This window comes from Primulina tabacum, chromosome 12, assembly GCF_025594145.1.
Source record: "Primulina tabacum isolate GXHZ01 chromosome 12, ASM2559414v2, whole genome shotgun sequence".
Lineage (NCBI taxonomy): Eukaryota > Viridiplantae > Streptophyta > Magnoliopsida > Lamiales > Gesneriaceae > Primulina > Primulina tabacum.
In genome coordinates, this window is record NC_134561.1 from 6,715,532 (window position 1) to 6,733,517 (window position 17,986).

At 37.5% G+C, this 17,986-nt stretch overlaps 1 protein-coding gene across 1 annotated transcript; it reads right to left on the reverse strand.

The window, feature by feature from the left end:
• Window positions 1-1,774: 1,774 nt before the first annotated feature.
• On the reverse strand, window positions 1,775-2,681 carry LOC142520177 (uncharacterized). Its single transcript, XM_075623178.1, has 2 exons — window positions 2,612-2,681; window positions 1,775-2,478 (listed from the first exon to the last, which is right to left on the reverse strand). The coding sequence occupies exons 1-2, from the start codon at window positions 2,679-2,681 to the stop codon at window positions 1,775-1,777; spliced, it is 774 nt and encodes a 257-aa protein (XP_075479293.1).
• Window positions 2,682-17,986: the final 15,305 nt, after the last annotated feature.

Consider the following 17,986-nt stretch of genomic DNA (forward strand, 5'->3'; position numbering starts at 1 on the left):
GTATTTACAGAGAAGCTAAGGTAATTACAAGTCCACTACAATGTTTTTTTGTTTTGTTATTGTTTTTTTCTTTTAATTGTTTGAATCTTTAATTGGTAATTTTTAATTGTTCAAATTTTAATTTAAATAGTTGAGATTAAAGGATCCACTCTTGGTATTTTAAAAAAATTAATATTAATAAATATTATTGAAATCCACTTAATAAAATGGTTCCAATATATTAAATAATCATATTTATATTATGTTATATATTATTATTTTATAAGTATATATACCAAAACTTATAAATTTTTTCAAGTATTTATTGTGCTATATATATTTGTAAACACTAAATAAAAGTTCTCATTTTAAATGGTTGGTAAAACCAAACTAACATTTAAATGTTATCAAGAAATTAATATTATGATATATTGATATATAATAAATCAATGCATCCACTTTAAATGATTGGTAAAACCAAACAAATATTTAAATGGTACCAATATATTAATATTATGATATATTCATATATAATATATCAAGACATCCACTTTAAATTGTTGGTAACACCAAACTAATATTTAAATGGTTCCAAGAATTTAGTGTAACATATAGCAACAATAAATCAAAACTCCCACTTATAAGTAGGGTATAATAATGCTTAAAGAAACATAAAGAATAAATAATGATTAAATAATATAAAACATAGATTATTAACTTTTAATAACCTTATTATCATACCAATAGTTTCACCTTTTCATCTCAACTTTGGTAAGTTAGCTACTCATTATTCAAAGTTTAAAACTTTGAATATGAAATTAACATGCTAATTATATTTAAATGAAGAAATAAAGGAAAAACAAAGAGATAAATATTATGAACTCAAAGGTTTGTTCATAAAATGAAGGATATCTCAATACATTACAATGCACCCCTATTTATTGCCAAATTTGAGGAGACAACCACAAATAAAATATTATTTTTTTACACATAAGTCTTCATTGGTGTTCCAAGAAATTATGTCATCATACACATCACTTTTGAAAATCTTCCCATACGAATTTTCTTTTCCACATAAAACAAAACATGTAGATAATTGAGTTGTTTGAATTGTGGTATTTTTTTCACCATTTGACAAGGTAATTCGAGAAATATATCAAAATGCTAGAGCATGGTAAAACTTTATTTGTTGCTTAATTTGATCCCAATTGTGAGAAGATTTTTATCTAATGCTTGTCACCAATATTGTAGATATTATCATCAACTTTCTACGGGTCCAAGAATCATCTTAATCCCATTTGTTTATTTTGTTAACCTTTCGTTTACTTCGTCTGTGACCACTCTATCTACCACTTGCATGACGTGCTCATAGAATGCATCAGCTTCCTCGAATAAATTCTCGAAATATGTCGAGAGAACCTTACAAATATCCCTAATGTTTGAGTGCCTTACCCCATTGTCATCGTCAAGCAATTTGATTCGATTTTATTCTTTTATTTGCGTAGCCACTGAGTGAAAGAATTGTGTGTTAAGGTCTCCATATTTGAGCCAATACTCCTTCGCTCTTTGCTTCCAATGAAGCTCTTCCTGAGTGATTAGCTTGGTGAGTTTACACTTAATTTTTGTGAGTCCCAATTGCGTCTTCTTCACTATCAGACAGTCGAAGCCTCTCAATATTCTTTTTGCACTGTTTGATATCATCTTTGAAAATTCGATTTTTCTTTCGACCCCACTCAGCTAGCTTAGTAGACAATAACTCCATTTTTTCCATGATATTGTCACATTCGCTGTTCTCTCAAATGGAAGTAATAAAAGATTGTAAGTCTGTTTCTTTAAGCCATTTGTTTTCGAACATAAAATCACGAGCTCTGCCCATTTGCATACGAGGTGTGGTATTTATGAGGATCGGTGAATGATCTGACACAGAAGCGCATAGGTTATGGAGCTGTGCAGTGGGAAACTTTTTCATCCAAGAGGATGTTGCTAGAGCACGATCGAGGCGTTCTTCAACTGCTGTGGTCGTCCCTTTCCCTCTTTCCCACGTGAACGGGTACCCTACTAATGGTAAATCCGAGAGTCCACTACACATTACCGCTTGCCTAAATCCAGTGTACAACCATTGTGGATGTTCATGCTTTAATTTCTTATCATCTGGGCTCAAGAGATCATTAGAATCGCCAATAATGCACCAGGGCAGAGTAGATTGAGTACTGAGAGAGCAGAGTAAAGCCCAAGACTCCGGTCTCTTTCCCTTTTCAAGGAATCCATAGAAGCCTGTAAGGCGCCATCTTGAGATGTTATCCGAATCAACTTCTATATGTATATGGTTACGAGAGAATCCTGTTATATTACAATCCACTGTTTGTTTCCATAAAACTGCTAGACCGCCACTTCGACCAAACCTATCCACGGAGAAAGCACCAGCAAATCTTACCTTCACCCTTATTTCTTCAATCTTCACAGCATGCACTAATGTTTCAGATGAGAACACCAATCGGCCTTGTGAGATTTAATAAGCTCTCAAAAGATTGGAACTGCACGAGGATGGCCAAGGCCTCGGCAGTTCCAACTCAGGATATCCATCTTTCTCGACGAGCCTGGTGTTCCAGGCCTGCCTTTAAAAAATGGTCACTTGGGAGCTTTGGGTGATTAGGAAGCTTATCAATCTCGTCTTGCGCAGAATTGGAGGATTCCATGTCCATAATTTTAACTTGGGCTTCTTACAGCAGCCCATCTCGTCTCCTCTTCTTATCATCATGCATGGTCAGTTCTATATTTTCATCTTCTTGATTGCCTACAATCTCGGGTGCATTGATTTCCTCATTATCCGAAATGATATTCAAATTGGCAACCACCAATTGAGTTCCTGAATGATGGGGAGTCAAATCTTTGGATATCCCTTGATCTTCCCTGAGATTTCAGCCCATTTTCCAATTATTAAAACTTTCTTCCATTGTGTTTTTACTGTTACTTGAGACGTTCTCATCCCGTAGCCACTGTAGAGTCTAAAATCAGTACACGTAAAAACCCATGCATTTATTTAATTGTTAAATCATTTATTTAAATTTAAAATGATTTGGGTGAAGCATGTTTTATGAAACTTCATTATTTTAAATTGTTTATGTTTACGTGATGCACGTTAAAAATATTTCCTTGAGTTTCATGTTTCAGGCGATCATCCGATACGGGATCGAGGAGAAGAGACCGGCGACGAGTTTGGAAATTTTAAACGTAGTGTTTTATTTTAAGTTATGGATGGGGCATTTTAAATAATTTATTAGGTTTTAGCATTTTAAAGCCTAATTTATTTATTTAGTGATTTTAGGATTTTAAGCTTTTAAAAGTTTAGCAATTGTGCAATTTATTTTAAAGTAGGAGATTTTGCTTAGTAGTGAAAATTAACATTTCATTGACATTTTAATTAGTATTTTGTTTAGCATGGTTAATTGTGTAATTGAGCAAAATAATTTCCCTAATTTGTCAAAACACAAGCACACACAGCCGACACACACACACACACACGATAGACTTGCACACACACTTCCCCTAATCATTTCATTCAGATTTTCATATTTTGAAAGAAGAAAACTAGGGTTCCTTGAAGCAAGAACAGCCGCCCCTCTCCTTTTAAATCTCCAGCAATTTTCGTGAGTTTTATTTCAAGAAAATCGTTGCACGATCGTCCCGGATCAACCCTCGCTTCCTTCCCGCGTCGGAGTCGTCGTTTCGGTAACGTTAAAGATTTAAAGGCACATATATTCTGTTTTTTCTTGCGTCGATCTAGTCATATTATGCGTTGTGATGTTTTTGATGCGTAAAATCCACATATGATGTGCAAGTTTGAGCGGAAGATTGGTTGGATCAGTTTTGAAATAATTTTTAGATCTGAAATTTCATTTTTCACTGTATTTTGAATTACTGCGATTTTTTGGTCATGATTTTGAAAAACTTTTCAACATAAAATCGTAGTACTTTTTGATACCTTCGATTTGATATAAAATTCGAAATATTTGGATACAAACTGAGAGAGTTATGATGTTTTTCGTGGGACTGCTCAAACTATGTTTTCTGAAAATGTGTTATTGATGAGTTCTTGAGGATTTCTTGTTGCAGGCTTCGTTGGGGATTAACGGGTTATCGCTGCTGCATTTAGGTATGTTGAAGATGGTGTTGGGATTGCCTTTGATGGGTCAGTTAGTGTCGACAGGCAATTGAATTCATTAGAAGTCGTAGGAAGAAAACGGTGTCGAAATTCGGGTTTGCGTCATTTATTGTTGTTTGTCGAGTTTGGTGGCAATTTTAATGGCTTGTATGGGTTGGAGTCAATACCGTAGTGTCCTACGATGGGTCTCGAGGTATTGATTCATAGTCTATTTGGTTTTCGAGACAAATTTTACAGAACCTACACGGACCTGTAGCCGGACCTGGGCACGGGGTCCGTGTACTCCAGTTTTGGGAAATATTATATTGGTTGCTTTGGGGTTTTATGTCATGGTTTAGTACGATGATTAAACGAGGTCAAGTCCCGAGTGATCTAGAAGGTCATAAGCGATTTATTTAATTCGGTGGTGAGCTCGAGTACCTACGTCTAAGTTATGCAAGTTAAGTATTCGAACTCATGTTAGTATGTTGCAGCAGTGGCCCAAGCGAGATCCAACAAATCCCTCAACACCAAGTAAGTATAATGACGTGCAAAAGAAAATATTTTAAGTTTTTGATGTATGCTAAATGTCTTGTGACCAAATTATGTATGGGTTTGGAAGTCGGTGAACGTGGCCGAGGACCTCTCCACCCCGTTAAAGCATGAACGGGTTTAGATCAGGATTGGAAAGCGGTAAAGCATGACCAGGGACTGATCCACCCGTTAAAGCATGAACGAGAATCTCATGTATGTGGCAGTGGATCTTCCCTGTCAGCCAAGTACTGTGATTTAGTCTGATCAAACGTATTTATGTATGGGTCACTTGTTTTGAAACATGCCTCTACGTAAAATTATGAAGTATGTATGTTCAAGTATGTACAAGTATGCAAGCATGTTTAAGAAAAGTTTCACGTTATGGCACGTCTATGTAATGTATGTAAGATCAAGCTTTCACACGCATATGTTAAAGTTCAAGTATGTATGTTCTATTTTAAAGTTGTATGTGATTTTATTACGTATTACTTGCTACTTCCAGTTTATACGTGTTGAGTCTTTAGACTCATTAGACTTGATCGATGCAGGTGAGGATGCATTTGAGGAAACGAGGGGTGAGGACCAGTGAGTTGGCTTGGACTGTGCGGGAGGCTAAACCCGAGGACCGCCATGTTTTTAAGAATTTATGAAAGTTTCAAATACTCTGATTTCATGTTTGTTTACGATGTCCTAAAACAAGTATTTTCGTTAGCAAAATTTCCATGGTGATCGTTTATTGCAAATACTTTTAGATGGTTGGCAAACTTGAGTGTGGTTGGTTTATAGCAAATGTTTTTAGTTGAACGAGACATTTTAATGCAAATTCGAAAGTTTATTTCATATTTAAGAAAATGTTTATTTTTCCGCAAAAATTTCAAGTAGTGTAAAGTACGGTACGTTACAGTTGCTATCAGAGCGGTGTTCTTGTAAAGGGTTATGCCTACTGCCACTTGCGAGAATCTCATGAAGCCACACCTCAAGTCTGTAAGTTTTAAAGTTTTGAATTATGTTATGTATTAAGCATTAAGTCATGATTTCAGCATGTCCATGTTTTAAGTTCAATTTACGTGCATCTTATGCTATTGATATTATGTTCATGCATATTGGGTTTACGTGTTGGATAAATTGTTGGAATAGTATGCTTCCTAGACGCTTGATTAACTGGGAAGCAAGAGAAGAGAATAGAGAGGCCCAAGAGGAGGGGAGAGACGCTCCTCCTCCTCCACCGCCAGATATGCAAGCACAGATGCTTGCAGGTATGACTCAGTTCTTCGTACAATTTGCGGGGAACTAGGCTGCAGTTGATACGGGGGTTAGGCCCAGATCAGAGGCGGTGTACGAGGAGGGGTTCACGCGGATGAGCCCAAAGGAGTTTTTGGGGACAACTGATCCGATGATAGCCGAGGGATGGATTAAATCCATCGAGGTGATTTTTGCCTTTATGGAGCTGCCAGATGCAGATAGGGTCAGGTGTGCCACATTTTTACTGACCGGGAACGCCAGACTGTGGTGGGAGAGCGCGTCCATAGCAGTGAATTTGCAGACCCTTTTCGGGGATGGCTTTAAGGAGGTCTTTTACTCCAAGTACTTCACTGAAGAAGTACTATCCAGATTGACTAGGGAGTTCATGACGCTGCGTCAGGGAGATAGCAGTGTGGCAGACTTTGCTAGAGAGTTTGAAAGGGGGTGTCACTTTGTGCCCCTGATAGCTAATGATGCCCAGGGGAAGCTGAGGCATTTCATGGACGGGTTGCGGCCGATCTTGCGCCATGATGTGAGGGTTGCTGGTCCTACTACCTATGCAGTTGCCGTGTCTAGAGCTTTGGCGGCAGAACATGATCAGCGAGATATTGAGGTTGACATGTAGGCAAGAGGCCCTATCAGGCACCGCAGCAGCAGCAGCAGCGACCATAGTTTAAGAGGCCCTTCCAGGAACAGCCAGGGAAGAAGCCATTTCAGGGACCACCGAAGGGCAAGGGTCCTGTCCCTCAGCAGAAGGCGCCCCAGAGGCCGGGTGAGCACCCGGTGTGCCCGAAGTGCAACCGCCAGCACCCGAGACAATGTTTATATGGGTCAGGAAAGTGCTTTAAATGTGGAGCCAGTGACCACATGCTGAAGGAATGTCCACCATGGAGGCAGCCAACCCAGGGAAGAGTGTTCGCCATGCATGCTCAAGAGGCGAACCAAGACACGACATTACTGACATGTAAACTTATTTAAATAAGCGCAGTATTGTTTTGCCATGCATGTTTCAAATTTTAGTTGGGATTATTAGTGTGCTAGTAGTATTTTGGTGACTTGGGTAGAGGTTTTCTACTGTGCTTGAGGTTAATATTAAAATTGTTGGGATATAAGTTTTTGTGTTGTGCTGACGTCTCACAGGAAACATTTTCATAAAGAGAGTAGCCACGAAGGCCCTGATAGACTCAGGAGCCACCCACTCTTTTATTTCAAAGACATTCGCTAGTCACCTGGACGTCAAGTCTATTGGACTCGACGTGAGCTATTCAGTGACAGTCCCATCAGGGGAAGAATTGTCAGCTACTAGCGTGGTCAGGGACATCGATCCCGAGCTGCAAGGCCACCTAATGTATGTCGATTTGATTGTGTTGCCGCTGCCAGAGTTTGATATCATTTTGGGAATGGATTGGCTGACAAAGAACAGAGTTCTTATCGATTTCCAGAAAAGGTCAGTGTTGGTAAGACCTTTGGGCATGGAACAGTTTCTCTTCGAGCCATCTAGATGGAGGAGTTTTTCTCGCATGATCTCTTGCATACAAGTGCGGAGACTTATGCACAAGGGTTGTCAGGCTTTCTTGACCAGCATTGTTTCTGCACCTGACGTACCCACTCCGTCTATAACTGATGTAACAGTGGTCAGAGATTTTCCTGACGTCTTTCCAGATGACGTCACAAGCCTTCCACTAGAGAGAGAGGTGGAGTTTTCCATTGACCTTGTGCCAGGCACTGTGCCAATCTCTAAGTCACCGTACCGTCTAGCTCCAGCTGAGATGTTAGAACCCAAGTAGCAGATTCAGGAGCTCCTTGACAAGGAATTTATTCGCTCTAGTTTCTCACCATGGGGCGCACCAGTACTTTTGTGAAGAAGAAAGACGGGAGCATGCGGCTGTGTATCGATTACTGAGAACTGAACAAGGTAACGATCAAGAACAAATACCCACTCCCAAGGATCGAGGACTTGTTCGATCAGTTGCAGGGAGTTACAGTGTTATCTAAGATAGATCTTCGATCAGGGTATCACCAGCTGAAGGTGAAAGATGCAGATGTTCATAAGACAGCTTTCAGAACCAGATATGGGCATTACGAGTTTTTAGTGATGCCGTTTGGACTGACCAATGCTCCAGTAATCTTTATGGACTTGATGAATCGAGTATTTTAGCCCTATCTTGATCAGTTCATCATAGTGTTCATTGACGATATTTTCATTTACTCGAAGAGTCATGAGGAGCATGTTCAGCATCTGAGTACAGTTTGGCATGTTTTGCAGAGTCGCAAGTTGTTTGCGAAATTCAGTAAGTGTGAATTTTGGTTGGAGAAGGTAGCGTTTTTGGGCCATATAATATCTAGCAGTGGTATTGAGGTGGATCCAGCTAAGGTAGCAGCAGTCCAGGAATGGGTTGAGCCGAAGAATGCGTCTGAGACTCGCAGTTCCTAGGCCTAGCAGGCTACTACAGAAAATTTATTCAGGGATTTTCGTCGTTAGCAGTTCCACTCACCTCATTGACAAAGAAGAATGCTAAGTTCGTGTGGAGTGGCGAGTGCCAGAAGAGCTTCAATACTTTGAAAAAAGCTCTTATTTCAGCGCCAGTGTTAGCCATGCCATCAGGGCAAGGGGATTTTGTGTTATACATCGATGCATCTAAGCTCGGGTTAGGCACAATGTTGATGCAGCATGGTCGGGTTATAGCTTATGCTTCCAGGCAGTTAAAGGTGCATGAGAAGAACTATCCGACTCATGATCTTGAGTTAGCCGCCGTTGTCTTTGCCTTGAAGATTTGGAGACACTACTTGTACGGCGAGAAATGCCAGATATTTACCAATCACAAGAGTCTCAAGTATTTCTTCACGCAGAAAGAGCTGAATATGAGACAGAGATGGTGGTTGGATTTGGTAAAAGACTACGATTGTGAAATTAGCTACCATCCAGGGAAAACTAATGTTGTGGCAGATGCCTTGAGCCGTAAAGTTGCAGTAATAGCACAACTGTCAGTACAGAGATCTCTTCAGTCAGAGATTCAGATATTTGGGTTAGAGGTTTATCCTAAGGGCAGAGCTCCTAAGCTGTCTAATCTGACAGTTCAGTCTTCGTTGCTTGACCGAATCCGTGTAGGTCAGCCTTCAGATGAGCAGTTACAGAAATGGCGGCTGAAGGATGAAGCCAAAGTTAGTGTACTCTACACAGTGTCTGATGGTATTGTGAGGTACAGAGGAAGGATGTGGGTGCCCAGTGTTGATTCGATCAGAGAAGATATCTTGTCAGAGGCACATGCATCTCCGTATTCTATTCACCCAGGTGGTACCAAGATGTAGAAGGATCTGCAGATTTTATATTGGTGGCCAGGTATGAAGAGAGACATCCGTCGGTTTGTGTCTGAATGTCTCACTTGTCAGCAGGTGAAGGCAGAACATCAGAGGCTAGCAAGGATGCTTAAGCTACTCCCTATCCCAGAGTGGAAATGAGAAAATATCACCATGGACTTCGTTGTTGGGTTGCCGAGGTCAGTCAGGAGATCCAATGCTATTTGGGTTATAGTGGATCGATTTACTAAGTCGGCACACTTCTTGCCAGTGAGGACGACTTTCTCCATGACGCAGTATGCGGACCTCTATATCCGGGAGATAGTCCGATTGCACGGAATCTCAGTTTATATTGTGTCCGGCAGGGACCCAAGGTTTACATCGTCCTTTTGGAAGAGTTTGCACGCAACCATAGGGACAAAGTTGTTATTCAGTACAGCTTTTCACCCGCAGACAGATGGCCAGTCTGAACGAGTGATTCAGATTTTGGAGGATCTATTGCGAGCCTGTATAATCGATTTCCAAGAGACTTGGGAATCTAAGCTACCTCTAGTGGAGTTTATCTACAAAACAGCTTCCAATCATCTATTGTTATGGTTCCATACGAGGCATTGTATGGAAGGAAGTGTAGATCGCCGATTCATTGGGATAAAGTCGGTGAGAGGTCAGAGTTTGGTCCAGAGATTGTTCAGCAGACTGCAGATGTGGTGGTCAAGATCCGTGACAGGATGAAGACTGCACAGAGTCGCCAAAAGAGTTATGCTGACAAGAGGAGAAAGGATCTAGAGTTTGCCGTAGGTGATCATGTTTTCGTGAAGATAGCACCCATGAAGGGTGTTATGAGATTTGGGAAGAGAGGCAAGCTTAGTCCGAGATTCATTAGGCCGTTCGAGATTCTCGACAGAGTTGGGACACTAGCTTATCGGGTAGCCTTACCGCCGAATCTGGCCGGTGTACACAATGTGTTCTACGTGACGATGCTGAGGAAGTACTTAGCGAATCCTTCGCATGTTTTGAGCTATGAGCCGTTGCAGCTTGCTCCAGATCTGTCGTACGAGGAAAGACATGTCCAAATCCTAGATAGACAGGAGCGTAGACTTCGGAACAGGGTGACCAAGTTGGTCAAGGTTCAGTGGTTGAACCAATCAGTGGAAGAGGCCACTTGGAAGACCGAGACAGATATGAGGAGCCGCTACCCAGAACTGTTTGGTAAGATTTAATTTCGAGGACGAAATTTATATAAGTGGGGGAGGAATTGCAGAGCCCAAAATCAGTACACGTAAAACCCATGCATTTATTTAATTGTTAAATAATTTATTTAAATTTAAAATGATTTTGGTGAATCATGTTTTATGAAACTTCATTATTTTAAATTGTTTATGTTTACGTGATGCACGTTAAAATTATTTTCTTGAGTTTCATGTTTCAGGCGATCATCCGATACAGGATCGAGGAGAAGAGACCGACGACGAGTTTGGCAATTTTAAACGTAGTGTTTTATTTTAAGTTAAGGATGGGGCATTTTAAATAATTTATTAGGTTTTAGCATTTTAAAGCCTAATTTATTTATTTAGTGATTTTAGGATTTTAAGCTTTTAAAAATTTAGCAATTGTGCAATTTATTTTAAAGTAGGGGATTTTACTTAGTAGTGAGAATTAACATTTCATTGACATTTTAATTAGTATTTTGATTAGCATGGTTAATTGTGTAATTGAGTAAAATCATTTCCCTAATTTGTCTAAACACAAGCACACACAGCCGACACACACACACACGATAGACTTGCACACACACACTTCCCTTATTCATTTCATTCAGATTTTCATATTTTGAAAGAAGAAAACTAGGGTTCTTTGAAGCAAGAACAACCGCCCCTCTCCTTTTAATTCTCCAGCAATTTTCGTGAGTTTTATTTCAAGAAAATCGTTGCACGATCGTCCCGGATCAACCCTTGTTTCTTTCCCACGTCGGAGTCGTCTTTTCGGTAATGTTAAAGATTTAAAGGCACATATATTCTGTTTTTCTTGCGTCGATCTAGTCATATTATGCGTTGTGATGTTTTTGATGCGTAAAATCCATGTATGATGTGCAAGTTTGAGCGGAAGATTGGTTGGATCAGTTTTGAAAAAAATTTTAGATCTGAAATTTCGTTTTTCACTGTATTTTGAATTACTGCGATTTTTCGGTCGTGATTTTGAGAAAATTTTTAACATAAAAATCGTAGAACTTTTTGATACCTTCGATTTGCTATAAAATTCGAAATATTTGGATAAAAATTGAGAGAGTTATGATGTTTTTCGTGGGACTGCTCAAACTGCGTTTTCTGAAAATTTGTTATTGATGTGTTTTTTGAGGATTTCTTGTTGCAGGCTTCGTTGGGGATTAACGGGTGATCGCTGCTGCATTTAGGTATGTTGAGGATGGTGTTGGGATTGCCTTTGATGGGTCGGTTAGTGTCGATAGACACTTGAATTCATTAGAAGTCGTAGGAAGAAAACGGTATCGAAATTTCGGGTTGCGTCGTTTGTTGTTGTTTGTCGAGTTTAGTGGCAATTTTAATCGCTTGTATGGGTTGGAGTCAATACCATAGTGTCCTAGGATGGGTCTCTAGGTATCGATTCATAGTCTATTTGCTTTGGTTTGGGGTCATAAGCACCGTGTAAAGTTTTCCCCACAGGTTCGTCCAATCGAGGCCACACGGACCTCTACACGGACCCTTGCACGGGGTCCGTGCCTTTGTTTTTCACTTGGTGTGTTTTTCCAGTATGTACACGGACGTCCACCCGAACCCTGGCACGGGGTCCGTGCCGTTGTTCCTTCTAAAGTGTCATTTTTCAGAGTCTACACGGACCCTTAGACGGACCCTAACACAGGGTCCGTGTCCTCTCTTTTTTTCGAGACAAATTTTACAGAACCTACATGGACCTGTAGCCGGACCTGGGCACGGGGTCCGTGTACTCCAATTTTGGGAAATATTATATTGGTTGCTTTGGGTTTTATGTCATAGTTTAGTACTATGATTAAACGAGGTCAAGTCCCGAGTGATCTAGAAGGTCATAAGCGATTTATTTAATTCGGTGGTGAGCTCGAGTACCTACGTCTAAGTTATGCAAGTTAAGTATTCCAACTCGTGTTAGTATGTTGCAGCAGTGGCCCAAGCGAGATCCAACAAATCCCTTAACACCAAGTAAGTATGATGACATGCAAAAGAAAATATTTTAAGTTTTTGAGGTATGCTAAATGTCTTGTGACCAAATTATGTATGTGTTTGGAAGTCGGTGAACGTGGCCGAGGACCTCTCCACCCCGTTAAAGCATGAATGAGTTTAGATCAGGATTGGAAAGCGGTAAAGTATGACCAGGGACCGATCCACCCGTTAAAGCATGAACGGGGATCTCATGTATGTGGCAGTGTATCTTCCCTGTCAGCCCAGTACTGTGGTTTAATCTGATCAGACATATTTATGTATGGGTCACTTGCTTTGAAACATGCATCTACACAAAATGATTAAGTATGAATGTTCAAGTATGTACAAGTATGCAAGCATGTTTAAGAAAAGTTTCACGTTATGGCACGCCTATGTAATGTATGTAAGATCAAGCTTTCACACGCATGTTAAAGTTCAAGTATGTATGTTCTATTTTAAAGTTGCATGTGATTTTATTACGTATTACTTGCTACTTCCAGTTTATACGTGTTGAGTCTTTAGACTCATTAGACTTGATCGATGCAGGTGAGGATGCATTTGAGGAGACGAGGGGTGAGGACCAGTGAGCTGGCTTGGACTTTGCGGGAGGCTAAACCCGAGGACCGCCATGTTTTTAAGAATTTATGAAAGTTTCAAATACTCTGATTTCATGTTTGTTTACGACGTTCTAAAACAAGTATTTTAGTTAGCAAATTTCCATGGTGATCGTTTATTGCAAATACTTTTAGATGGTTGGCAAACTTGAGTGTGGTTGGTTTATGGCAAATGTTTTTAGTCGAACGAGACATTTTAATGCAAATTCGAAAGTTTATTTCATATTTAAGAAAATTTTTATTTTTCCGCAAAAATTTTAAGTAGTGTAAAGTACGGTACGTTACAGCCACCGTTCTCCGCCAGTGCCTACTGACCGCCTTTGGATTGCCCTTAGCCATGTCCCCCATTCTTTAGTATGATTTGAATTGGTTGATTCGAAGAGAAGTTCAAAAAACTTATCTGAATGGCCCAAAATTCCATAGTAGAAACAGAAGGCGCTAAGCTTTCATATTTAAAATTGACTATTGAGAACTCTCCTCCCTGCATTCTTAGTCTTCTTGAATCTCTTCAGTGGTTTACGAACATCCAAGTTAACTCTTATATGAATGTAGTAGCTCCTTCAGAATGACGAGTTGTTTTTGTCATCGTATTCAATAAATCTTCCAACAAAATCTCCCAACTGTTTACCTACGCTTTGAGACATGAATCCCATGGGCAGGTCATGCACTTGAACCAAAAGTTGACCAAAAATAAGGGCACGTTTGTAGGAACTTAACCAGGTTGGAGTTTGTGATGAATAAGCAAAAAGTTGTCGAAGGTCCAGGGACCTCCTTCCATAATGCGACTCAATTCCATGGAGTGGAAAAACTGGAACAACAAGATGTTAGATCTGACTTCTTTTACAACCATGCCCCGAACTGGTCGCAAAATTTCTGCCAACTTATTACGCATGATGTTAGAGTTGATTGGTCGATCAGTGAGGACTCCCAACCAAACAATAGTCAGAATTCTGGTTTGGATTCTGGATTTCTGATGATTCAAAGACCAATTTCTCTTCCTCCTCTGTGGAAAGAGAGAGATTTGAAAACGAGGAATCCGTTGTTGAAGAAAACTCACCTCTCAATAGAGAGAAAACTTAGTATACATATTAGCTATTTTTGACATCGTGTGTATGTATATATTTATATAAACATGATATAAATTAGGATCTCAATGTACGTGTTACGTGCTTATATGTATTTGATTTTTTTAAAATTCTATCTTATCATATTGATTGGATTGATTGGGGTATTTTGGCAATTTTTGAAAGTATCCATAAAAAATAGCAAAAAGGAAGCGAGGAAAAGGTAAAAAGTCACGCCAAACCTAAATTCTATTAGTAGAAATTAGTAAGCTAGGGTTAGTAGAAATATGATTAGAATTATAATTTCAATTTTGATCTAAGAATCTGCCAATACCGATTACTATGACAATCTTTTACTTAATAAAATAGAAAGAGTTATATAGAAATATATATTATTATATTGAGACACGCATATAATTCTTGATATATAATTTTTTTAAGGGAAACAGCTTTATTTCTAATATATTTTTTTCTATACAAAATGTGCATGTATCAAACAAATTGTAAAATAATTAAAATAAATAAAGGCTTGAATTGACAAATTTGGAATAGGAAAATAAGTTCATCCAAAAGGGAATATTTCACCCTACACAAGTACATAGAGTCTACTATTTATTTTTAAATCTGGACCATCTAAATCATGTGGTTGGAATGTGGATAGGTTTGGAGGTCAGACAAGTGCGACAGCTAGTTTTGGAGTTTTGTACCTTTTATTTGCTATCCGAGAAAACCATGGTTTTTGAATTATCCTTTTATCTATAATATATTATTAAATTTAAAATATTTAAAATAATTAATTTTCGATGTCATGATCTATTTTAATAATTATATATATTAATAACGTATTACTCAACTGATATAATTTTTATTTCCTAAATATCAAGTTGTGTATGTTCAATTTCTATTTAAATTTTTTTTCTATTTATTTTTTTAATTCATATATCAAAATTACAGTAAATTACAGTGTAGTCACTCACTGTTTCTTATAATTATATTTTGATTCTCATTTAAAAATAAATATAATGAACTATAAAAAATATTATACAAGTACGTAACGCATGCATCAGCGTACTAGTTATACATTAAATAATGTGGGGTAATAATGTCTTGTGGAAAGGTCAAAGGGACTGAAATTCGGATGCTATTGAATTTTTTTCACTATGTTGTCAAAACTACCACATCTGTGGCATATATTAGGCAGTTGTTAATCGAGGAAGGTTTTTGGTGACAAGACCTATCCCTATCTTATTTGTTTTTTTTTTCTAGCACCTGAAATTGACCGAAGTTGTCTATTTTTGTGGTCTATACTAAGGAGTTTTGTCCAATTTAGTGGGTATTGGTGTTGTCCCTCATATATCATTGCTTATTGGTCAGTTTGGTCTTCGTTTCCATCTTTGAAAAAAATTTGTGTGAGACGGTCTCATATATCATATTTTTTGAGACAGATATCTTATTTTTGTCATCCATGAAAAATTATTATTTTTTATGCTAAGAGTATTACTTTTTTATTGTGAATATCGGTAGGGTTGACGCGTTTCATAGATAAAGATTCATGAGACCGTATTACAAGATACATACTCTCAATCTTTAGCTGGACACGGTCATGGGCGGGCTTCAAAAATCTCTCTAGAATTAGTTGCACAAAAAGAGAAGCCACTTTATGTTTCCTTGGTAAATAAGAGTAAAGTAGCTAGACGTCGAGTTCTCTTCTTTTTGTCTGTTTTTATTTTACTATATATTAATAAAGTGTCAAGATTATAATTAAAAACCATAGGTTTCATTCCTCATATCACCCGCCATCTTATTTTATTTGTTTCTTTGTGTTTTTTTTTTAAAATTTATTATTTCAAATTGCATTTTAGTCTCTCGCTATTTTTCATAATTACGGTATAACTCTCATTTCAATATAAATTAATTTAATTGTAATGAAAACATTGTATAAGCACGCAACGTGTGTCAAAAATCACTAGTGTGTAATTGTGTGCGCATTGGTCAAGCCACGTTCCTAAAACCAATTATATATGTCATCCTTCAAATTCTCCTAAAACAATACAAAATTATATTTTTAATTCAATGGAAACATGCATGAACTTTTGTTAAAATCTCGTAATTTGAATATTTGAATTATGACATGTTGAAACATAGAACGTAAATTGTATAGAAACATTTCACATCTAAGTGTTTGACGTCTTTTACTGAAATTACGAACTAGTGAAAACGTCATTGATTGACGATTTCAGTTAGGAATTCTAACAAGTGTATTAGGTCAAGTTATAATAAATTGGATGAAGTCACAAATTATCAATTATCACTACGTAATAGATTTAATCAAATAAAAATTATTCAAAGTCACAATGAAATTCCTTCTCTTAATTATTAAAATATTTCTCGAATTAATAATCATATTTTTATTTAACATTCAATTAATTCTAACATAATATAATTAAAAAAAACACATTCAACGACCATGGAATCCCTCTTTCATTTAAAATCACACATTAAAATCGAATATTATTTATAATTGGTTTAACTATGTATTCATCAATATTTGTGAAGCTAAGTTTAATACATTCCTTTCGGTTCAAGATCAAACAAAACACATGCAAATAATTCGCTCGATCAAAAGCAAGAAATTTAAGCAAATAACAATAAACAACGTAAATAAATCAAAATATGAATTAATCCAATACACAAACGAATATCAATAGTTTGTCCATATTGTAAGGATATTGTATCATATTATCGTAAATCATATGTTGATTATCGATAATTCATGAAATTGTTATGCTATTAAGTGTATGAAGTATATAATTGACAATTAAAGTGAGAAAATAGGTGGTGATAATAAAAGATTATATTAGAAATTGATTTGTAGTTGAATGATGTGCTGAACCACAATAAAAAAGTTACACATTTTACGGTTTTCGGCATAATTATCTGATTATTAGTCCAAATTAAATGCAACCAAATTCATTGGAAAGCTAATACATAGTAATAAAACTTTCAATTTTTGAGTTGTGTCCAAATCCATTTGGAAATATGGGCAAAATCATCCCGAAATGTAACGTGTGCATTGCAGTTTCTACACTGACATATTTTGGGAGAATGACCATAACTCTCGTGTCCAATATCCAAATTGAGTGAGGCTAGTGGAAAATGAAAGCCAAGACATAGATATACAAATTTCATGTTGACCACTTTCTCTAATTCAAAACCTAAAATATAGTTCCGGGCCGAACAAGTCGCGCTAGGGCGTAAATTCTGTGCGCCTGAGCACGTAACCAAGCCTTCAGACGTACCAGGCGCGCCCAAGCGCGAATTTTGTTCCGCCCGGGCGAGAGTTCCTCGAATTGCACAATATTTAAGGTTGATAAGAATGAATTTTAAAGCAAATCCCTTGAAGCTTCGAGAGACAACTGAAGAAAATCGATTTCTACCGTACGAAATCACCTCAAAACATTGTCCAAACGTGAAACAAATTTTATATTCGGAATCCTCGTGTCGAGAGCTTTCTTTTGTGGTAAGATTTTTTGGTTTAAGCAACTTTAATTATTGAAATGCTGGAATATCATGTATTTGAAGTTGAGATCCATGCATGCGATAGAATAACCGAAAAGAAACTAAGTTTAGAAGTCGAAATTGAATTATGTTATGATTTCAATTTGATATGAATTTTCAAAGTTTTAAAAGATATTTCAAACTTATATTGTTGATTTTGAATGATGTTATTGATTGAAATGAATATGTCATTGATGTAGATAGATTATTATACTGATATCTTCAAGCTACATCGACTGGAACATAGAATTGAGGTATGTTGCGACCGAGTAACATACGACAAATATCTGTATCATATGATATATGTTTGATTGATTTGATTGAGAATACATGTCAATATTCCTTATTTTTTGAGTTGATGTGGCATAC